Source organism: Balaenoptera ricei, chromosome 11, assembly GCF_028023285.1.
Source record: "Balaenoptera ricei isolate mBalRic1 chromosome 11, mBalRic1.hap2, whole genome shotgun sequence".
NCBI classification, from domain to species: domain Eukaryota; kingdom Metazoa; phylum Chordata; class Mammalia; order Artiodactyla; family Balaenopteridae; genus Balaenoptera; species Balaenoptera ricei.
The window spans coordinates 74,739,280-74,763,309 of NC_082649.1; the positions used below are offsets into that span (position 1 = coordinate 74,739,280).

The 24,030-nt window shown below is 46.1% G+C and overlaps 1 protein-coding gene across 4 annotated transcripts in view; it reads right to left on the reverse strand.

Annotated features, from left to right (window-relative positions):
- IL17RD (interleukin 17 receptor D) overlaps positions 1–24,030 on the reverse strand; it is a 71,765-nt gene that overhangs the window by 26,124 nt on the left and 21,611 nt on the right. For 2 of the 4 annotated variants that reach the window (XM_059939959.1, XM_059939958.1), the window contains exon 2: positions 619–676. In XM_059939959.1, coding sequence (XP_059795942.1) covers positions 619–676 — 58 coding nt within the window. Of the gene's footprint in view, positions 1–618; positions 677–5,012; positions 5,067–6,465; positions 6,479–24,030 lie in introns of those variants that run through there. The other 2 variants (XM_059939960.1, XM_059939961.1) reach the window with 2 other exon arrangements.

The following is a 24,030-nucleotide window of genomic DNA, read 5'->3' on the forward strand; positions in this document are numbered from 1 at the left end:
CCAGGCCTAAGTCAAAGATGGCCAGTTGGAGACCCCTGTGCCAATCTGAGACCGATTCACTCGGCCCACTCTGTGTTTGTGAAAATTTTTAAATAAATGCTGACATTTTTTTTAAATGTTAAATATCCATACTAAAAAACAAAATGCAAATTTCCCACTCTTCTTGGAAATCACATGTGGCTGTGCTCAGGGGACATCCCTCAAGACCACACCGATCTGGAATGGAGGAGCCAGTGCTCCTCTAAGACCAGACGCAGGCGACCCAGTTTTCCACAGTCCCTACCACTCCTGCACCTGGTACCTTCGCTCACTGTTCCCCTGCTGGGCCCTACAGGCATCTGTGTTTTTCTTAAGGATATGGCTATGTCCTGAGGAAATCAGGGGAGATCTCCACACACAGCTTCTCTCAACACTTTAGAGGACAACTGACCCGTTCAAGCTCCGAAATACTTGGGTTGCTTAATTGAGACTGAGGTGCTTTAGCTCTGTTGACAAACCTGAGCAGGTTCAGAAAATCCCTCAACTCCAGGACCTGCAGTGTCCCTGATTAAGCACGACTGTGGAAGCTTTAGATCACTGAAAGGGCTCCATTCTTCGGCGGTCAAGCCGTTCACTTACTGTCATATCTGAAGGTGATGTTATGCAGCCCGCTGTTTCTGCTGGCCGGCCCCACTCCCTGTGGGAAAACAGGAGAACATGAGAAGGAGTGAAGCCAATTTGCTTTTCCATCACAAATTCCCCACGGAGTCAAAACGCACACATGATCGCAGAGACCCAGGGTCACGCCAGTCACCAAGCAACATCCACGCTCTCTGTGTCCCCCTCCATCCCCCCACCCAGCTCCCTCTAGCCCAGGAGATTCTTAACTGCCAGGCCACAGGGATCAGGAGTACTCACTTCCCCTAAAACAATAGCAGCAGGCTGCTCTGCGTTTGGGGGTTAAATAATAATTCATTAACAGTAAAATTGGGAGAGAGTGACCATGAGCTGCCAGCTGGAACCCTTCCAGTTGGATCCACTTTGAGCACTGATTGGTTATAAAATTTGCCTACCAGACACTCTCGTCCAAAAGCCCTATTAAGCCATAACAGATAAGCAATTCCTCAAGCCTAAGGAAACAGGTTTTTCATTCCAAGACCAGGAATGAGTGTGGGAATAAGCTGTTACTTTTAATAAGAAAATTCTTCACTACCTCCATACCTGTGCTTAGAGCATAGAAGGTGGTTCATAGAAGAAAAAGACTTTGAAAGGTCTAACTCTAACTCTTAGGGATGTGGCTTTTAGCCATCTGTACTCTTAATAGCAGGGATAACAACTCTGCCAGACCTCCCATTTTAACTACAGCATCCACAGAGGGAGCCCCGGAATCCTCCTGTTGGCCGCACCGTTTCCTGACTCACCACTTATCCATCATGGAAAAGAGCAGCTAAAGATCTCCCAACGCTGGTTTAACGGTTTCTGTGATAATCTGCAAATGTGCCATTCAGCATTAATTGCAGAATTCTCCCCAAAAATGTTAATTCTTAAATGCTAAATGATGGGAAAATATTCTAACCACACAGCTAAAGTTTCCACCCAACAAGGGGGATGTCGGGGAAAACCATATGCTGGCAGTCTGGTATTTAATGGGCAATTGTTACACTAAGACACAGTGTGCAGAACACTTCTGACGGAGCCCAGGGTCTCAGGCCACAACCCCAGCACATCCATATGCTACCAGCATGTTCACGCTGCTTATCCTGAAGCCAGGCATACCCGCTGAAACTGTATCCCTGGGCTCAGATAAACATGGACCTTGGGAAAGCACAGCTGTGCAGAAAAGGATGGACACACATCATTCTAATTAAAGTGAGGAATAAGCAGTAACAGAAAATCTAAATCAACATGGGGCACTAGCCCCATGGTCTACTGGGGTTCTGTTCCCCTTCTTCCTGATTCACCTTCCTTCTCCAGCTTTCCTCCTTCCATCCTCCCTTCCACACGTACACAAGGTTCCAGAATTCCTCACCTGAACGGAAACACTTTGGAAAGTGTTATTACCTTATTAAAACCCTAAATGCCTCCATAACTGCTTAGGGACGGGGCCACAGTCTGTGTGACTGGAGGATGCCCAACTTACAGATAGCCATGACCAGAGCAACACGACCAGCAGGGGACCAGGAAAGAGACGATGCAACACCTGCACAGTCCCTCAGTATTGCCCAAGGGGTGTGCCCCAAGCCACACCCTTCTCCTCCCATACAAACCCCCAGGATATAAATTCACTCACCATCTATTATGAGCCAGACATTATCCTAGGTACAGTGGTGAACAAAACAGCCACTATCCCTGCCCTCAGGAGCGAAGTGGCTCATTCTTTCAAAGAACAGTAACTGGGTATGTGGATCACACGCAGGGCATACAGACAAATCTCAAATCACACCTTGACCCTCCAAGAACTCTCAGTGTAGATGGCATACAAGGTCTATGCAGCTAGGGTGAAAGGACCAGCCATAAATAAGCATACAGTGTATGAAATGCCACAGGCAGCGCCTCAGTAAGGATGACCCCAGGGTAAGGACACCAAGTACTAGAAGCTGAAGACAGGGAAGGATAACTGGGCTAGAATGGAGAGGAAAGGAGAGTCTCAGGGGAGGGAAACAAAAATGTAATCCAGGGGCCAAGGTAAGTACCTTAATCCTTCATCCTCTAGCTGGGACCAAGGGCAAACCACTTCACTCCACTGAGTGTGAATCTCCTCAACTGTTTTTATTAAAAGACAATTTGCATGACTTTCCTCTGAGAAGGGAGTTTGAGGAGGACCACATGAAGCCATGCAGAGGAAGCCCTTTTCAAAAAAGGAAATGCACTCCATTTAATAGCATGCTCCAAGGCGTGTAGGACTCTGGTGACCAATCACCTTACTTGTAGGACTTTGTCAGCTTTTCATTTTGTCCTCGTTCGCCCTGTATTTCTACTGCAACATGTTTTTAACAGATATTCATTGGGCACTTGCCATGAATGCATTGTGGAAAGGAGCCCAAGACAGTGAGATGTGCTATATCCTGTATACAAGAACCTAAATCACTCCAAATAAGGTCTCTGTGATGTATGTGGAGCTGCTCAGAGGCGGGCCCAGTGAGCTGGCCTCAAAGGACAGCGAGGCTTGCCTATGGCATCCATTCACTACCGACTGAGCATTCCACCTTCATCCAAGCCCCAAAGAGCACTCAGCCATGAACCAGACCCGGGTCCTGACCTCAAGGAGCTCTGGTCACCAAGGTGATCTCCTAATGCACAAATCTGCCCTCACTCGTCTGCTCCAAGCCCACCGCTGGCTCCCTGTACCCCCTAGAGCATTCCTGACGTGGCCCCTGCCTACCTTCTCAGTCACTCTCCTTCCTACCTTCCACCCCCGTCTGGGCCTGCATGACCGCTCAGCACATGTTCTGGAGACCTTCCTATTCCCAGAACGCCCTTCCCATCACCCGGGGCCTGCTCCTCCGAGGGCTTCTCACCTGAGCCTGGCCTCTCTCACACTCTGCTCCTGACACATTAGTCCGCCTGCACACTCACTTGATGGGAGCACAGTGATCCAGCGCCACGATTTGACTGGCACGGCACTTCTGTGAATGCAGATGCAAAATGGTAACACTAATTCCACAGAGAATCAGAGACCAAAAGACCCTGTGACCATCCAAGGCTGATCTTGGAGCTTGGAAGCAAGAGGCACCATTGCAGGCACCAGCTCCTGTGTGTACTGTAAAGACTGTTCACTCTTGGAAGTCGTCAAGCGCACAGCTTCTCAGCACGTGCCTCAGAGAGATGCTCCACGAGGCTGTCCTCAGCTCACACCTAAATAATGCTTCAGCTGCTCCAGAGCCCTAAGAAACCACCTGAGAAACAGTATGTCCAGGCTGGCTCACAGAGCACTGGTTTTCTTTACACTTGGTGGCAGACAGAATAACAACCACCCCCCCGCAACATGTCCACATCATAATCCCCAGAACCCATGAATATGTTACTTTACATAACAAAGGGGCTATGCGATTAAGTTTCAGGATCTTGAGATGGGGAGAGTATTCTGAATTATCCAGGTAGGCCTAATATAATCACAAGGGTCCTTAGAAGAGGGAGAGAGGATGGTCAGAGTCAGAGAAGGAGATGTGACAATGGAAACAGAAGGCAGAGAGACAGAGACAATGATTTAAAGATGCTATGCTACGGGTTTTGAAGATGGAGAAGCAACACGGTCAGCTTCTAGATGCGGGAAAGGGCAAGGAAAGGATTCTCCCCCAGAGCCTCCAGATGGAGCCAGACCTGCCAACACCTTGATTTTAACCCCATAAGATTCATTTTGGAATTCTGATGTCAAGAACTGTAATATAATAAATTTGTGGTGTTTTAAGCCACTAAGTTGGTGGTAATTTTTTATTACAGCAGCAATTGAAAGCTAATTACTTACATAATTTCAGTTGCCACGTGGATGAACGTCTCTCTCTCACACACACATGCTCACACACGCACACACGCGCGCGCACGCGTGTGGTTTGTGTGGTCCTTCTCCCCTCCCAGACCGAGGGCAGACTGATCACTTGTCACTGCGCTCTCCCACCCCACTCCCCGCTTCAGGCATACACGGAACAAGCTGCTGCTTGAGATTTTGCAGTCCTAGACAGAGGCTTCTGTGGGCTACTCTGGGGCTTATCTGGAGTAAAAGAGGGGTTAACAGAATGGGCTTTGGAGTTGCCAGAGGTGTGTTCAAATCGTCCACTTTCCAGCTGCAAGCTTCTCAACCTTTCTGAGCCTCATCCCCCAGAGCTATAAAGTGTTTGAATTAAGCTTCCTGGAAAGGATTGGTGTGGGGACCATGTGAGATGATTGACATATATCAAGTGCTCTGCACATCTCCTGGCACATATTGAAACGGTTATTTCATAGGCAGTAATGGTTATGTCATGATTCCTGCCCTAATAAACATGGTGAGAGTTGTGCTACAAGGGGACACATGAGATCGGCAGGGTGACACTCACAGGAAGTGGCATTTGCAGGTATGATCTGTCTCCAGCATCCAGACCTTGGGGGTACTGTGGGAGAAGAGGCAGTCGTGCAGGTCAGGGCAAGGTGGCAGAAGGCACCAACCACCAGACTAAGGACTGTGCTCTGCTGTTGGTCTTGGTGGGAAGTGGGCAACCCAGGGACTCCATCTCTGCAAAGCACTCAGGTTGAAGCAGATGGGGAGAAACTCAAGGCAAAGTGACCAGGGCAGTCCCCACAGTCCAGGGCCTAGCACATAGTCAGCCCTCGATAAATATCAGTTTTCTGTCAGAATGAATACATGCATAATTAAGCCAGGTAATACATCCAGAGAACCCAGGGGGCCTAGCTTGCTGTGACAAGGTGACTTATGGGCTTACCATCAGGGCCCACCGTAAGAGAACACAGAGAAGGCAACTCACAAAGCTGGTCAACAGCTTCAGAAGCTGTTTCTTCAGGAAACAATTCCAAGCTTTTACCTACTACACCCGATTTGATATTTAATGAGCTGACAATTAAGAATACTTGCTTATTGCCTGTTACATAAAAAAATGCCAGTGCTGTAGCCTCAGGGTGTCACATTCTTGGTTAATTAACCACCCCCATTTGCTGCAGTAACTGCAGCTTTTAATTTGTTTCAATGCGAGCTAAGAAGCAAGCCCCAGGTGCCTGGAGCTCGGCTGTGAACACTCTATGGTAAGCAAGGAAGGAAGCAGCAAATGGGGACAGAAGAGAGAAAACGTCTTTTACTCTGGAGAGGGGAGGGGGAGGATAACCCTTAAGTGCTCTAAAGAAATAAAATTCAAAAGGCAAAAACCCACACCATGCTCCACCCATATGGCGAAAAAGCAAAGGCCTGGACACAAAGGCAGCCACGGAGCGGGAATCCCACACAGAGCTGCAGCATCCATGAGGGGCGTCAGATGGCCAATTTCCTGAGGGACCCTGGGGGATTCTGGGCCATTTGAAGATACCAACTTGCCAGAGCAACATTTTCAATCCAGCTCCAAAACTGCTTAACTGCCGTTTAGGAAAAATGCATTTTGTAAAGGACTGTGCTAATTATAGTGCCCCCTTTCCGATGGAAGGTAAGCCAAACAGTAAGGCCTACGCAAGACTGCTTTCAAATCAATTAAGGAACTTTCAGAAAGCTAGTAAAGTTTTAGTGAATTGAGATTGGGTGAGAATTTAAATAAGAGCATTTGTCAGAAAGAACTGAAAGGATGGTTTGTTTTTAAAGGCACACCGACCAAGTAACTACTTCAAACTGTGGGCAACTCAAACGTCCTTTTTTCCATAACATTGCCTCCATCTTCGAGTTTCCAGTGTGTTAATGAGATTAAAAAGCAGACAGTTCTGTGAGGCTTGAAATGCACAAGGGGACTGATGTTTTTGCCTGTGACCAGTGGACATCATGAGGGCTAAAGGCAGGACATGGGGTCCATTTACTTCGTGCAGGTTCAGATGGTTTCAGAAATGAAGGCAGATCCCACTTACTTCAGTTCAAACCTTTAACTAAAAAAAAAAAAAAAAAAAAAAATCAGCAAAGGCAGAGAAGCCCCAGGTGATGCAAGCCGAGGAGAATGCTGGCAAACCCAAAACACAAGGAAAATAAATCACAAAGCCAGCTTGGGCCCGGATCTATCTACTCAAGATATTCACTCCACATTCCCGGGAACTGTCCTCTCTCACTCTCCATCTAGAAGCAACCAACTTCAGATGTGTAGGGTGCCAGCCAGCTGTCTGCTTTGGGGAGGTGAGGTCTTGGATGTCTAGTGGGGAACACACAAGCTCTTGAGGAGTGCCAGTGGGTTCCCACCAGCAATTACCATGTCGGCCCAAAAAGACCTGGAGATCTTAAGTTAATTAGAGAGATTTGCTCGAGGAGGTAGGAAATCACTACTCGAAAGCATCGCCTGTGCACCAGACCAAAGCCATAATCATGATTCATCTCTGACATGCTGCTAATCATCACACACATGTTCCTAATTTCACGCTCTCCAAAGGAAAGCTGAAGGGACAATTGTTTCTGACCTCTAACATGGAGCCAACCTATGCCAAGTTACCATGTGTCCTGCTTATCAAACTGAAAGCTCTAGTTTTCATCTACGCGTCTTTTCACTATTCCACCCTCCTCCACGGCGGCCCCCCAAGGAAATCCATTCACTAAAGACAAAGATGTGGTAGGGCATTTATATGAGTTGTTTCTCAGATAGTAATTTTTCTTTTCTTTTTTTTTAAATTGAGATACCATTGACATATAACACTGTGTAAGCTTAAAGTGTACAACGTGTTGATTTGATACATTTATGTATTGCAATATGATAGCAACTTTTCTACATGGTGGTGGCCTAAATGGAATTTAATACATTTTAATATCTCCTTCCCTGATGCAGAGTTTATAATTTTCTTATTGCCTTGCCACTGGAACATGCATATGCAGTTAAAGCCCAGATATCAAAACACACACACACACACACACACACACACACACACACACACACGCCAACTTTTTTCCTGTGTTTAAAAACAAAACAAAGCTCTGTAGCCACCTTGGTTTTCACAAAGCAAAAGCCCAAGCACTTTTTCCAATGAGTCTGTTAAGGATCTGGGCTGTGTGTTCTCTCATGGCTGATACTCGCAAACAGACAGGATTGTTCCATTTTTCCAATTCTCAAAATGTTAAAAGCAAGCTATAAAACATGCCTCTGGACGGAGAGCCAGACCTTTCCCCTCTGCTGCACACACCACTCCCATCCACACAAATGAGAACCTCATGTTAAAGAACTGGCATCTTTAAGGTAACAGTCAACCCATCTGCAGTTTCAAAAGCATACACACACAACTCACAGACACAGATTAACTGGTCTTCTGTAAATACCGGATATGAAGAGGAAGCAAACAACCAACCACCCGAGAACACACCCAGCAAATCAGCTACCGGCTCCCTCTCACGTAGCAGTGAAAGGTAGTTACGAAGACTTTGCTCCAGAAGCCCGAGAAAGTATCTTCCTGCGAGGGCAAAATAGTGATTAGACAATAGAGGAAAGAAAACTTAGAGCTATAAACATGATGGTTATGCCTAAACCCAGAGGAAATGTTTGGATCAAAACAAAACTACTAATAAAAAGCCTTAGGACCACACAGAGAGTGTGCACTGAATTGTGCTGACTTCAAATACTGCTTCCGAGGCCCCGGGATGGAGTCTCCAAATACTGTATCACATCTGGAATTCTGCTTTTACAGCACAAATGCCTGCAGAAATGGTGGATTGTGATGTTGCCATGGGAACCCAGCCTCCTCTAGCTAGGCAGGTCCCCAGCATGCCCCACACGTGTGCTTCCTTCAAGGTGGATTTCACATCTCTGGAAATTATGGAAGGCTGCCCTTTCAGGTTTTAATGCTCATCGAAACATCACAGGCTGCACTATAAAGCAAGGCGACCCCTTCTGTCAGGCTATTATTTCTGTCCATGCGGTAGTCTTGGACAGAAAAACCTCCTTAAAATAACAGAGGGAAGCAGCAAGTCAACATTAGACCCCTTTTCATAAGTTACTTAAACTCTCCTGTGTCTGGCTGCAAAAATCCAAGTCAGTCAACCTGTGCTCAGGCCCACCCCCCATCGCCTGCCCCCGGGAGGGATCAGGCTCAGGCTCCCAGGCTGCTTTGCCCACTGCCGGAAATGAGCCATTAATGCCATCCCAGCAGTGCTCCTGCCAAGGCAGGATGTCTTCACTTTTAATTGTTGATGACCCCTTTGCTGTTAAGGGGAAAGGGTTTCTAGAACCCCTAGAAGAATCCTGTGAGAAACATTCCTCACCCAATTTCCCACAGAAACATTTCTTATACAATTTCGGGGCATTCCCAGAGCTCCCAGAGGCCACTGAGTGCTTTCCAGGCCCCAGGTCCAAAGCCACGTTTAGAAACAAAGATTCCAGAGACGCCACATAGAAATGAGGGGGTGCATCTTGGCTTCCCCCCTTCCCTGGGATGCAACCCCTCCAACCAGCCCCTCCAGGTGTGGGTTCAGATATACACACACAGAACACAACCCCCCTTGAGTGCTGGCAGGTGCCTCCCATCACTTCTGATCCTGCCATAGTCCTACCTCCCTAGGACCCCAACTGGCTCAAAACAGTGGTAAAGACCCTCATCCCTCTTTTCCCTAGGAGCATTCTTCCATCAGTTCTGACTAGAATGTTCCAAGCCAAAACTCCATTGACCCTTCTGATACATATCTGCCTCTTTGCAAGGTCTGGCCTTTCTCAGATTTCCTGGGGGAAAGGAGGGGAATCAGCTCATCCAGAGGTAAAGCAACAGTCACCAAGCCCCATGGGCAGATTGAGGGGACTCAGGCCTCCTGGTTCTCAGCCCTGTGACCTCCCGATTCAACACTTCCACCTAGTCTGTTAGATAACACATCCCAAAATGTCCCTGAGATGCAGCTGCAGTGTGTGTGTGTGCGCCCAGCCACACAGGGTGAAAAAATAAAGGCACCAGGAAGTCAGCAGCGTGGCTCCAGGTGTTAACACTTAGCGCATCCTGCCCAACCCCACCAGCTTGAGGCCGGCCGCCTGGGAGCCGGACGCAGCAATTAGGCCCTTCCTGGGCCGGGCGCCTTTGTCCCCTTGCTACCATCATTAGTGTCTGACTTCCTGTGCACAACGGGGGTGGGGGTGGGGGGTGGGGGTGGGGGCAATCACCGGCTGACCGGGCAGGACATTAGACTTCCTTTGTCAAAGACCCTCAAATGTTAACAAGCAAGTGAACAAGCTTCTCCTCTGCCCCCCCCCCAGCCACTCCTCCAGCCCACAAACACTCCAGTGCAAGTCTCAACAGTCTTGGTTCCCCCCACCTGGGGGAATCTGAGTTCCTTGGGAACAGTATCAAGTCTCCATGTCGATTTCCCAGAGCCGTTCCCCTACAAGCATGTCACTGGCATTTGCTGAGTACCTGACGGCCGCATTACTTGTCCTGCGTTAACAAGGGTGAAAATGAACAACGGTGACGGTGCTCAGACAACGTGAGACCCAGGCTGTTCGACGCTCAGCTCAGTGCCCCCCCTAAGCACAGGTGTCCCATTCAAGTGTGCTCATGGGCTAAAGTGCAAGACGGTCTCAAGATGCAAGGATGTGCTGAAGGTTTGAGTAATATCACTGATCAGATCTGAAAATGGGGGGAGGGTGAGTTGTTATATAGCTGCAACCCACATCACTAAAAACCTCTCATTTACCCCTCATCCCTCCCAACAGAGGGCCCCAGCTTTCTCTTTGGGGACATAGATGTCTTTGAGGATTTGGTGAGAGCTGTGGCACACATGTACGCATGCAAATTCTTCAGGAGGTTTCAGCATTCCTGAAATCCACCCACGCTCTCACCTGCCTGCCTTATTGATAGCATGATAGCTTAACACCAGGTCTACAGAAGGAGTGGTTTAGTGACCCAAGGGAAACTGGCAATTAAAAAACAAGATTCAAAAAGGCGGGAGGTGGTTGGAAGTAAGATCTCAGTTTTAAATAAAGCTCTGAATTAATGTCTCAACTGTTATCCTTTGTGGGCAGTATTTATTACAACTCAGAAATTGAACAATTTGTCCAAGATGTTGGGACTCATGAACTTCCGGAAGTAGGAACATAAAAGGCAACCATTTCTGCTGTTAAACACAGGAGCCCATTAAGAGCATCTATCACTTTTCGGATCACAGGTGACAACAGTCACATCTGCAATCAAGTCAGTTTTACTGAATTTTGTTTTAAAAAAATAAACTGCAGTGTGATTAATTCTTTTTTTTTCCCCCCCTTTGCTGAATGGGAAGGAACATACTCATGGTATCCAGAAGATGGAGAAAACAGCTGAGTTTCCCACTTCTGCTCAACTGCTTCTTCCTGTCTTTCGTGTCTGTTGTCAGCACACAAAATTAGGTTACGTTTGGGATACATTCTTAAATATTTGCCCAAGAACCACTATGGAGGATAATCTAAAACTCCAGTTTTCCAGGGACTTCCCTGGTGGCACAGTGGTTAAGAATCCACCTGCCAGTGCAGGGGACACAGGTTCGATCAGGAAGATCCCACATGCCGCGGAGCAGCTAAGCCCGTGCGCCACAACTACTGAAGCCCACGCGCCTAGAGCCCATGCTCCGCAACAAGAGAAGCCACTGCAATGAGAAGCCCACACACTACAAGGATGAGCAGCCCCCATGCGCCGCAATGATAGAAAGCCCACGCGCAGCAATGAAGACCCAACGCAGCCAAAAATAAATAAATTAATTTAAAAAAATTTTTTTTAAGTTTTTAAAAAAATAAAACTCCAGTTTTCCAAAACGAAGAATTATCTACGACTTTGACTTCTGCTCCAGACATACCAAAACTCATTCAAGCTTCAAAAATTAGATGTTGGTAACAGCAGAGAAAGGACACTATCACTTCCATGGTGCCAAGTCCCCCACAAGTTTATTTATATGAACCCAACAAGTTTCAAAGAGTAAATCATTTCACCTTCAGTTCTGATTTTTACCTTTTGCCAAACCAATTTTTAAATAGTAGGTAATCGGAAGGATATATTCCAACGCTAATGGTCCCTGAAACTTTAAGTCTCCCTACTTCTTGGATGGAAGCCAGCAGTCTGCCCTTAAACTATAAGCAATAAATCCAGAAGACTCTCTTTCCTAATTTCCCAATGATACCACATGGAATTCCCATTAAAGCACTCACATGCAAACACACACACAACGACATATCAATTAAATCATTGTGTGATTTTAGGCCAGGAAATAATTGTGTTTGCCAAAAACTATTCAGCTTTGTTTTAATTTCCTTGAACAGCTAAAATGTCATTCTGGGAAGGAGGGCAAAGAATAAAGTAAAAATGAAGTATCAATGTCTTGGTCGATCTCAGATTAAGATAAATGTTCCTTGTGGGTGAAGGAGAGAGTGCAGAGTTCCCAGGAATGAAGAGTTCCCTGTACTACCTCCCCAGGGACTCCTGGCATAGATTGGTAGAGAGATAAATTAGCAAATTCACATGAGGCAGGCAGGGCAAATGGAACAGCAGGTAAGCGCACACTTCCTTTCTGATGAAGTGGCCCTGGTGGCGGATTCCTACTCCGCCAAGGGGTTGAGGCAAGCAAATGGCACACATAACCTTCCTCCTTGACCTGCCAACAGGAAGAAATCAATGCACCTTGTCCCTTCATTAGCCTTCCCATGGAGAAGAGTTTACAAAATCAAAGCAAAATGGTGGAAATCAATTAGAAGCCTGTAACATTTTATCATGAAGTCAGGGTGAAACAGAGACCTACCAGAAAAAATTAAAAGCAGTGATTAGGTATTTTTAAGAACGGGAATTCCCTGGCAGTCCAGTGGTGAGGACTCCGCACTTCCACTGCAGGGGACACGGGTTCAATCCCTGGTCAGGGAACTAAGATCCTACAAGCCGCAAGGCACGGCCAAATTAATTAATTAATTAAAAAGAGAGGTCCAAAGGTTCTGGCTAAAATGATTTCAAACTGAGCAGCTGGGTGGATGTGAGGCCAAGCTGTCAGGCTTTGTGGGACATGGAGCCACGTCAGTCACAGGAGCACTGAGGAAAAGGCCCCACACAGGCACGGCTGGCTCAGGTACCAAGTCCTGTCTACCACTTCCCCAACTGTCCGTGAGGGGTGCAATATTCAGTGGTTCTCAAATAGAGAACCCTAACGGTGGGTTTTCTAGTTTCTAGGAAAAGAGTGGGCTTTTCTTTGAAAGAGGCTTTATTACTTTTGTAAATATAACAAGTTCAAGGCAAAGGAAATTTAAGGGCAGAGAAGAATATGAAAATCCTCTCTAGTCAACATTATTGTACTATATACTTCAAAATTGCTAAGAGACTAGATGTTCAACATTCTCACTACAAGAAAAGAAATGATAATTATGGACGTGATAAGAGGTATCAGCTAAAGCTACTGTAAATCAGCTAAAGCTACTGTACGTGATAGAGGTATCAGCTAAAGCTACTGTAATATTGTAGTATTTATACTACAATATAAATGTATCAAGTCAACAGGCCGTGTACCGTAAACTTATGCAGTGTTATAAGTCAATTATCAATATATCTCAATAAAAAGAAAAGCATCCCCAAAACTCCTCCCCTCCCCATCACTTTGAAGACTCTTCCAAACGATCTCTGTTGCATGTATCACATGGACTCTGACTTGACATAAGTTAGATCCTAATATACAGACCATTTGTTCTGATAAATCTCTACCAGCTAATGCAGTTCCTTTTGGGAGAGCCATGTGGGACCAATGGGATAAACAGCAAAAAGATCCTAATGAGGTAAAAATTAGGGCCATTGGGCCAAATTCTTTCTAAGGGTCCAACCAGCTCTAATTCGCCATTATTAAAAAGTAGTAAAGCAGGCCCTTTCACCTGTTCTAAAGCCAGTTGTATATGTGGAAAAGACAACAAGGCAGATGCATCAAGAAGGTGACACACACACATGCTCATATTGTGGTAGGTTGCCTGTTGGCCTTGGTTCCCTAAATGCTGCCCTATAAGGTAACCAAATTACTACGATTTATCCTATATGTTTAAAAGAAAATTACACAAATTTAGGGGATTTTATGATTAGATGGCTGGTCTCACGTGAATAACAGAACTGTGTAAACTAAAAGGGAAATGCTGGTGGCGCTTCCCTGGTGGCACAGTGGTTAAGAATCCACCTGCCAATGCAGGGGACATGGGTTTGAGCCCTGGTCCGGGAAGATCCCACATGCCGCGGAGCAACTAAGCTCGTGCGCCACAACTACTGAGCCTGCGCTCTAGAGCCTATGAGCCACAACTACTGAAGCCAGCGCGCCTAGAGCCCGTGCTCCGCAACAAGAGAAGCCACCGCAATGAGAAGCCCACGCACCACAACGAAGAGTAGCCCCCGCTCGCCGCAACTAGAGAAAAGCCTGCGTGCAACAACGAAGACCCAACACAGCCATAAATAAATAAATAAATAAATAAATAAATAAATAAATAAATCTGTTTAAAAAAAAAAGGAAATGCTGGCAAATCCAGGAAGCGGTTGACAACAGCTTCATCAGGCATGGTAGTCACATTACAGCCGTGCGGAAACCTTGGAGCTTCAACTCTTCAGAGTCGGGGTGGCTGAGAGAACACCATTGTGGGCAGATTCTACAGAGCAAGCTGAGGAGATAAAATCATTCACTATGTAATCTCCCTTTTGTGATTAGAATCACAACACCCGTGTAGCGTGAAGGAGAAAGAATGATCTCTGGCTCAAAAACTTAGCTCAAGCCCCAGAATTTATCAGCAGATGTCTCGAGGGCTAGAGATATGCTTTACACTGGGAAGGCCATTTTGAGTGATGCAGAATAAGGCTCCTCCAGGAGTTTACAATTTGTTTTGGAAAACAAAGCTAAAAAAATGTGAAATTAGAGTCAATAATGTTATACCTTATGGAATGAATATGCTAAGTTATGCAATCGAGCTCCAAATCATAGGAGCCCAGAGAAAGGGAAGTGAACAGAGGAAGGCTCACCAGAGACCAGAGAAGTGTCTTCACAGAGGAGGCAGGTCTCTGGCCGGACCCTAGGGCATGTCGAGCTTTGGGGTGGGTGGGGATGGCGAGATGACCCTTTCAAGCAGATGCAGACACAGGAGCATGTGGCTGCATGGTAAACATTCAGCAAATGGCCCTTAGTCCTCAGGGATGATGTGAAGCCTCCCTCACCAGCCAGAGCGAACACTGGCAAGCTGGAGTAACTGACCCCACACCCTCATCCCTTCCGTGTTAAACACCCCAAATGAATGGGCGCCGTAGGGCTGGGATGGACAAGTGGGCTGAGTTTTGCATGTGTTGCATCTTGGAGTTTGGCAAGAGCTGAACAGAGTGATCCTTACAGAGGTGAGCACGGCCTGAGGTGGCAGGCAGGAGTGCAGGGGAGGGGTCTCCAATCCAGGCCAAGGTAGCAGTGGGCTAGGCTGGGGGTAGACAAGAGCAAAGAAACAGGCAGTAAAACAGCAGCTTCAAAAGATGAACCAAAAGGATCAGAGAGTTGAATCAAAGGGAGGAGTCAGATCCCAGGGCCTGCAGACCGGAGGTGCCACTGACAAAAGCGAAAGGATTAAAGCTGGGGGTCTCATTACACAGTCCTCTTATTTTCAAAATGGGCCAGATTCCCTGCCCCTAATACAGATGGGAGGCATTTAAGAAGGAGGAAAGGGAGTCCTGAGCACCACCCACTTCCAATTTTCACCTATCTTCCCTCCGTGACCAAAAATGTCACTAACTTTTGGAATTAGTGCCACGGACGCCCAAGGTGGGAGTCTACATCTCCACCTCTCTGATCTTCCCCAGTCATTCCCACCCACCTTGACTTTCCTGTCTACATTTGGGGTAAACCAGTGCCATGCTCCCAGGCAGAGCTCACGAATAGTAAAGACAGAAAGAAGACGACTCAGAAATAAAGGCCCTTTGTTAGCTTTTACCAACTCTCCATCAAAATTCCTAAAGATCAGATTCACTAAAAACAATCTTTACAAATCTGACCTTGGCACAAATGGACAGATGCTATGTGATTCCTCTTACATAAGGTACCCAGCACAGTCAACTTCATGGAGACAGAAAGTGAAATAAGGGGTTTGCCAGGGGCTGGGGGAGGGGGAAATGGGTTTAGAGTTTCAGTTTAGGAAGATAAAAGTTCTAGGCATGGATGGTGGTGATGGCTGTAAAACAATGTGAATGGACTTAATGCCACCAAACTAAACACTTTAAAATGGTTAAAATGGGAAATTTTATGTAATGCATATTTTACCACAATTTTTTTTAAAAGGGGAAAAAAGACAAAAAAAGGAAACAAGGATTTTGAGCAGGAAAGTAACAGTAATAAAACAGTGTAGCCGCCACGTCTGCAGGAAGAACTAGGAAGGTGGACAACTGGAGGCAGGAGAGGCGGCAGCTACAGGCGTGAGGTGAGAAGGATGGCGATGGTGGGGAGACGATGAAAGGACGGGTCTGGGAGGCATTTTTAAGAAACTATGGGGCTTCCCTGGTGGTGCAGTGGTTGAGAATCTGCCTGCCAATGCAGAGGACACGGGTTCGAGCCCTGGTCTGGGAAGATCCCACATGCCGTGGAGCAACTGGGCCCGTGAGCCACAGCTACTGAGCCTGCGTGCGCGTCTGGAGCCTGTGCTCCGCAACAAGAGAGGCCGCGATAGCGAGAGGCCCGCGCACCGCGATGAAGAGTGGCCCCCACTTGCCGCAACTAGAGAAAGCCCTCGCACAGAAACGAAGACCCAACACAGCCAAAAATAAATTAATTAATTAAAAAACAAAAAGAAAAAAGAAACTATGGCAGGACTCTGTGACAAATGCGATACAGAGGTGATGATGGAATTCAAAGGTAACTTGAAGGCTCCTCTTTCGGGAACCCGGAAGATTAGTGATTTTACAGCAATAAAGAGAACCCTGGGGAAGAAGTCTTTTCTTTTTTAAGAAGAAAACTTAGTGAGGGTGAGGTGACGACAGGGAATCTTCTACACAATACCATATTTTTTTTGGAAATACAGGATTAGAAGGCAGGAAGTCATGCGTGAGGTCAAGCTACAGAAACTTAAGGACAGGTGGGCTAATTAATAGGAGGTATAAAAAAGAACAAAGGGCCAAGAATTGGGCTTTGTGGGACTATCCGCATTTAGGGCCTGTGAGGAGGAAAAGAGGATAGAAAAAGTGAGGCTGGCAAAGTAGAAGAGGAACCAGGAAAGACCATTAGGCAAAGGAGAATGAAACAGATTTTAAAAAAAGAATGTCAAATAGGTTTCATGTAAAAGAATATCAAGATGAATATTTTCAACATGAAAACCATCTTTTTGATTATACAAATCCCTGAGCAAATAATAATATTGATGGCTCATTTAGAATAGCTCCTCCATATAAATAAATTCCCGCGTCTTTTGCTGCTATTCAGACCCATCCCCTGGTTTCCTATAAAACTAGGAAGCATACTGGGCTTCCCTGGTGGCGCAGTGGTTAAGAATCCTGCCAATGCAGGGGACACGGGTTCAAGCCCTGGTCCGGGAAGATCCCACATGCCGCAGAGCAACTAAGCCCATGCGCCACAACTACTGAGCCTGCGCTCTAGAGCCCACAAGCCACAACTACTGAGCCTGCATGCTGCAACTACTGAAGCCTGCATGCCTAGAGCCAGTGCTCCGTAACAAGAGAAGCCATCGCAATGAGAAGCCCACGCACCACAAGGAAGAGTAGCCCCCGCTCGCCGCAACTAAAGAAAGCCCGTGCGCAGCAACGAAAACCCAATGCAGCCAAAAATAAATAAATAAATAAATAAAGTAGGAAGCATATTATAAGTACTATCTAAAGAAAGTCTTTTCACACGTTTGAAAACTTAAAAACAAGTGACATTAGCACTGGAAAAGGCGTTGAAAAGATGCTGGTTCACTGTCAGACTTTTGTGTACAGGATCAGAGCTTTGCATCCTGCCAGAACAGCCGTCCAATCTCCCATGTTATTATGGAGAAGAGCACAGGGACCCTAAGTCACAACGCTCCCCAATTTCTGCTCAGCACTTTACAGTGTGAGCCACTGTTAAATTAGTAAAACCTTTTGGCAGTTTTTGAAACCATGCTATCTGAAAAATGTAGAGGCAACCAACACTCAGGTCTTTTTTTAACCAAATACTGCTAACCAACTGACCTAACAGCTAGCATTCAGAATAACCGACAACTGCCCAGAATTCAACACGAAATAAAAAAGTTCAGAAGATAAGCTAGAACTCAAAGTTATCAAGTTAGATTTCAGTTCAGGCAAACTCTTTTTGTCCAAAATTCCTGGAAATGGTAAATTTTTGCACAAAGGCACAAATACAAATATTAATTTTCAGACCATCCTGTTTTGGACATTATTCATCACTTGTGGCCATTTTGACAGGTGCACATCCATATCACTGCCAGGCTTAAGTGGATCAATTTTGGCTTTGTGGCTAACAACCTTTTCCCCAAAAGTAAGGGAATAAAGCTGAAATGTGGTTATCTCTGAAATGTGATTCATCTCTGAGAAGAGGCCTGCAGGAATATTACACCTCTTGAGTTTATTTCCAGACACCCTGAACAGTCTGGAGAAAGGCACGTTCTAGGAAACAGTAACTACCACACTGGTTAAATGCTTATCACTAATGAACATCTATTGGGTAGTAACAGAGCTATGACCCTCATAACTTAACCATACTACACTCATGTCTTCCTGAAGGTACAGCTTCAATTCACAAACATAATTTTTAAGGGCATAAAAAAGAACTTTCAAGCTCACCAACATAGCAAATACCTCTCTACCTCGTCTTTAAAAGTTACACACTGTTTTGAAATTCTCCCCATACTTGAAGAACCCCATACCAACATCTTGTTGACTGATATTAAAGAAAGACGAGCCTCATTCTCTTAGCAACAATAACCTTCTAGAAGATTCGCCTAAGGAGAAAACAAACACTATCTGATAAAGGAAAGACGGATTCCATTGCAGACCTCTGGGTTCTCAGATCCGGAACATTATAATCTGATTGTACCTACATGGCGTTCACCAAGAGGGCGCTGCATGGTAGCGAGGGCAGAACAGACGGACCAGAGCTACGAGCACCCCTGCCGCGACCCTCTTACAGCCACAGAAAGCAGAAAAAGTAATTTCAAGTGGGACACATGGAGTCCTTACTCCTCCCTTCCCCACTCCCACCAAAAATAACCAATCATAAACTTTTAGCACCTCTCAAGGACTTCAAGAGAGACAAGAGGAGAATGTGTTGGCCTGGCTAAGGACCCTCACATCAGTGCAACTTCCTTCTTTGCAGATTTATTAAAATATGCAAGCACAGTACTTATAAACAAAGGAGTCATTTCAGTTTTTGCCTGGAAAGATGGGAGCCAATACATTCCTTCTGGGAATTCAGGGTAACGGCTTTACAAAAAACAGTGTCCAGATGTGCTTAAAAATTCAGTCTGTTTCTTCTTTTGGGGCAGAGTGGAGGGAGAAACAAAGGGTGGGAGAGTCATTTTATTAAAAATTGAAAAGGTTATTGGGCTTTTTTGGCTCGCACACTAACCTGCCCTCTGCTGACAAACCACACAGGAGCACCTTAGGCAGGACCATCGGGGCATCCCTCCCGCGAAGGCAAGCTGCAGGGAGGTAGCACCGGGCTGACCACAGTGTGAGCCTGGGGACCTTCTCTAACTTCCAGAATGTCCTGAGTGGCAGACGGTTCCACCAGGTGGTGATAAAATGTGGGGGAGAGACTCTGAAAGCCAAAGATTCTCAAATGAAAATCAAGCATTTTTGTATCAAAACCACCACCCTTGGGCTTCCCTGGTGGCGCAGTGGTTGAGAATCTGCCTGCCAATGCAGGGGACACGGGTTCGAGCCCTGGTCTGGGAAGATCCCACATGCCGCGGAGCAACTAGGCCCGTGAGCCGCAACTACTGAGCCTGCGCGTCTGGACCCTGTGCTCAACAACGAGAGAGGCCGTGATAGTGAGAGGCCCGCGCACCGCGATGAAGAGTGGCCCCCGCTCGCTGCAACTAGAGAAAGCCCTCGCACAGAAACGAAGACCCAACACAGCCAAAAATAAATAAAGTAATTAAATAAAATTTAAAAAAAAAACAAAAAACCACCACCCTTGGGACAAAACTTCATTAAAAAAAAAAAAAATTCTCAGGACTTCCCTGGCAGTCCAGGGGTTAAGACTCCACCCTACCACTGCAGGGGGCGCAGGTTCGATCCCTGGTCGGGTAACTAAGATCCCTGGGGAACTAAGATCCCTGCATGCTTCGAGGCACCGCCAAGAAAAAAAGAATTCTTTTAACTGAAATGTTTTGTCAACATCAAATCCCAGTTTTAGCCTGGAATCTTTGCTGAGATTTGAAGCTTCCTCAACCCAATGGTTTCATTCCCAGAGTCCTTTTTAAACCACAGAGAGATTTAAATAGGTAGTCTGTTATAAAGTGTTTTGTCGTTTTCAGAGGGGTTGTAGCTGCCTCTGGGTTCTGAGGGTAAGTGTTTCAAGCACAGCAAAAATAAGGGAGACAGAAAGTGAGGCATATATTATGAATAAAAAGATAATCCTAATAATAGTTTACATTATCACAAGCCAAAGTTTATGCGAGCAGCTAAGCTCCCTTTCAAAGTAGAGGGCAGCTGCTGGTAGGCGGAGGAAAATGGTATGTCAGAAATGTGACCAACCTTCAAGTTTAACTCCACTGTCAGCCACTGCTTCCTTCCGCCACCTTACTATGCCCTGGGGGCGGTGGCGGGATCCTTTTTGAAGTGTGTTGTTTGCAAAGGCACAGAATTGTCTCAGTGCTAGACAGACTTCATCTCCACTGTTCCTGGACAATTCTGACAGGGCCAAGTCACCCCGGTCAGGTGACCCCACCAGAGAGGCGGCCCCGGGGCGCCTCCTCCCAGGAGTCAGGGGAACATGTCCGGGATGAACAGTCTTAGTCCCCAGAGGCTGCCAGGAACCCTATGGGAAGTAGGTCGGGGCTCAGAGGCTGTGCTTACATGCAGATGTGCCAGGTCACTAAGATCCTCCAGGCATCACACACTCCCCAGAATGCTGACCCCACATAAACCCCTTTACCCAGAGCGCTAACGTGCGTAAGTTGAATATCTGTACTCAGTAGGATAATCTAGCCCTTATTCACAGAGCACCCAGGATGTGCAGGGTGCAGGGCTGGGACACGGGGAAGGGTCTAAGAGTGACTGAGATGGGGGCCCAATGCCCAGGAAGTGACATTCAGGTGGAAGGGACACCCCTGTGCTACCTGAGTGAAGACTAGGTGAGGGAGCACCTTTTGGCAGCGGCCAGCTTCACATTTCCAAATGAGAACACTGGTACATCTCAAGCCACTTATTTGAAGCTAAACATTTCTATACCTACAGGGGGCGGGAGGCGCATCAGAACAGGAGAAACAGTCCCTGCGATTTATCTCCTTTTCAATTTCCATAGGTATAAATCCCATTTCAAGATGTTTTCACCCAGCCAAGAGCGTTCTGCAAAGGTTGAAGCTTCATCCAGCCCAGAGCAGAACAAAGGGGAAAAGCTCCCAGTAAGGAGCAGATCCCAAGAAGACCACTCCCTGCCTCCTATCCCACCCCACCTCCCAGCCTCACCGCATCAAAGCACATGAATGTGCTCAGTGAGGAACCAGCGGGGGGGGGGGGCACTGGGAGACCCTCAAAGGCGCTTGCAAGCATAAAGGACTGGCCGTCCTGCCCAGTGTCCTTCTGGCAGTGTACCACAAGCTATAGGCCACAGGACGGAACCACCAATTTCATGGGGTGTTGGTCAAGGTTCAGGGAAGGTGTTCACAACCAAGCTTTACTTGGGGTGAGGGTATTAGGAGGTACAAGCTGCAAGTATCATGCACACCTCAGTCCTTTCTGCAGGGGATTAAGACTGCTTGCTCTGTTACTGCTGCAGGTGGAGGTGCTGGTTTAAAACCACCCAGTGCCTTCCCAGGGCACCTGGCTAAGCTCAGAGCTTCTGGAGGGCATGACCCCTGGAGATAAGGCTCTTCATCAAGAAAGCTTTCTCGGTGCCCTCAAGCTGCAAGCTCTGGTCTCTGCATAGGTGACCTCTTCCCCAGCCTCTCACCATCACTTCCCCCTCTGGCCTGTGTCACAGACCCCTCTGGAGGTGACCAGCTTCCTGACAGCCTATCAAGCATTCTTGTCTCCTTGCCTGCCAATCAGCATCTTTAAGCAGAGGTTCCTTGTGTTGCCCTTATAAATTGGTAACTTCAGCCTAACGCCAAAAAAAAAAAAAAAAAAAGAGCTTACTGAGCATTAAATGCTACTTCTTCCACTCTTCCTGAAATGTTCTTATCGTATCCAAGGAACTGTCACCCAGGACCCACTAAAGCAACACCACTTCAACCTGGGCAGGTGGCAATCACTCAGGATGACAGTACCTAGACGGAAACCCAGGGGACAGCAATCCCTGGGTGAGGGATTGGTGTGTAGGTGTATCGTTATTTTTAACCTGTTTAGCTTTCCTAATAAGAAGACAGCTAGGTATAAAATAAATAAGATACAAGGATGTAATGTACAGCACAGGGAATATAACCAGTATTTTACAACAACTTTAAATGGAGTGTAATCTATAAAAATATCGAATTACTAGGTTGCAGACCTAAAACTAATATAACATTGTAAATCAAATATACTTCAATTCAAAAAGAAGACAGCTTGGTGCAAATGGGGGTGAAAGGGAAACAAAATTAATCTCTCAGCCCTGCAATTACCCACATGCAGATTTTCTGCCAAACAAACATTTTCTTATCTCTGGTCAGTTTTTATCTGCAGCTGCCTTTCTCCCACCCCTGCCACCACTGTGCACATACCCGAATCCTCTCTTCCCCCTGACAGTCACTGACAGAGTGGTCCAGGCCTCCGGGACTGTCAACACCCTGATGTAATTCAGGGCTCACGAGTCTGAGGCAGTGCCCTTGTTTATGGATTCAGTGATTGATTGGACCCTAAAAGCTCCTGGCCCAGAAGACTAAATAGGTTGAAAGCAATCATTAACAGTAGTGTAATGTTGAAAAAAAAACAAGAGATGCAAGGGGGCCTTTGGCCATGTGGACAAGAGCACGGGAAATGTGAAGGATGGAGGCAGATGGACACACTAGGCACCTCTGGGTAAACACCAGTACATGCAAATCACAATGACAGTGGAGTCGATGTGGCGGGCACACTTGGTAGAAATAAAGCTATCTGTGTACGAATTTTTTTTTTTTGGCCGCACCACGCAGCTTGTGGGCTCTTACTTCCCCGACCAGGGATCGGACCCGCGCCCTCGGCAATCAAAGTATCTTAACCACTGGACCGCCAGGGAATTCCCAGTGTACAAATTTCTTTTAAAAAAATCAAAACCTATGCGGAGGACAGACACTTTACTTTTATTAGAGAAAGATCTGCAAAAATGGCCACAGGCTGGGTGTTTTTTCTCGAGACAGATCAAAAACAGGACACCCAGGTGCAAGAGGCAAGAGTCCAGGTGGAAACAGAAGGGACCGACTCAATAAGGAAATGGAATGGGTAGGATAGAAAAATTATCCTCTGAGTTAAAACTTCAAGTTATCTCAATATAAACAATTCTTAAATTCTTAAGAATAATTCTAGTCTGACTGTCCCATTTTATAGGTAAAGAAACTGAGTCAGAGGGGTCACCTGCCCTGTCCACAGTCACACTCAGCTGGCCTTGGATGCCCTCATCTCGCAGGTCACACTGATGTAAATGAGACCATCTAACAGAGTGGCTTCTAGCCCAAGATCAGGATTTGCAAAAGCTGCAGTAAAACAGGATTCATATACATTCTATTCACAGCAAATGTGTGATCAATCCAAAATCAACCTTGGAAAATCTGTCTGAAGAAAGGTTCGCTAGCCAAATTACAGGTACAAATAGAATTCCCATGATAACGCTTAGATTCAACTATTTTCATAATATGCTATTAAGTGCAAAAGAGTCACTCAATCAATATTCTGATTTTAAAACCCTCATTCACTCACTTAAACGTCTTCCCTAATACTTTAACTGAGCAGCATTTCATCCACACCTCACATTAATACCACCAGACTTAAAAGCACTAAAAACTTACTCAGAAGGTAAATCACCAGGTGGAAAGATTCAGTCCCTCTCTAATAAACCCAGAATGAAACAAGTATAAGGTACAACTCAAATAACAAAGTGTAAATAAAAATTATAAATGTCAATATTTTTTAGGATGTGGAAAAATGAGCACACATTAACTGACAGCCGTCTGCCATCAATCATTATAAGTAGTTACTATGTGGTCAGGCACAGAGCTAAATGTTTTAAAGACAGTAACTTATTTAAGTCTCAGAACAATCCTGGGAGATAAACTATTATTGACTCATTTTACAGATGAAGAAATTTGCCCAAGGTCACAATAAATGATAGCAAATGGTAGAGCTGGGATTTGTGGACCAAATTTA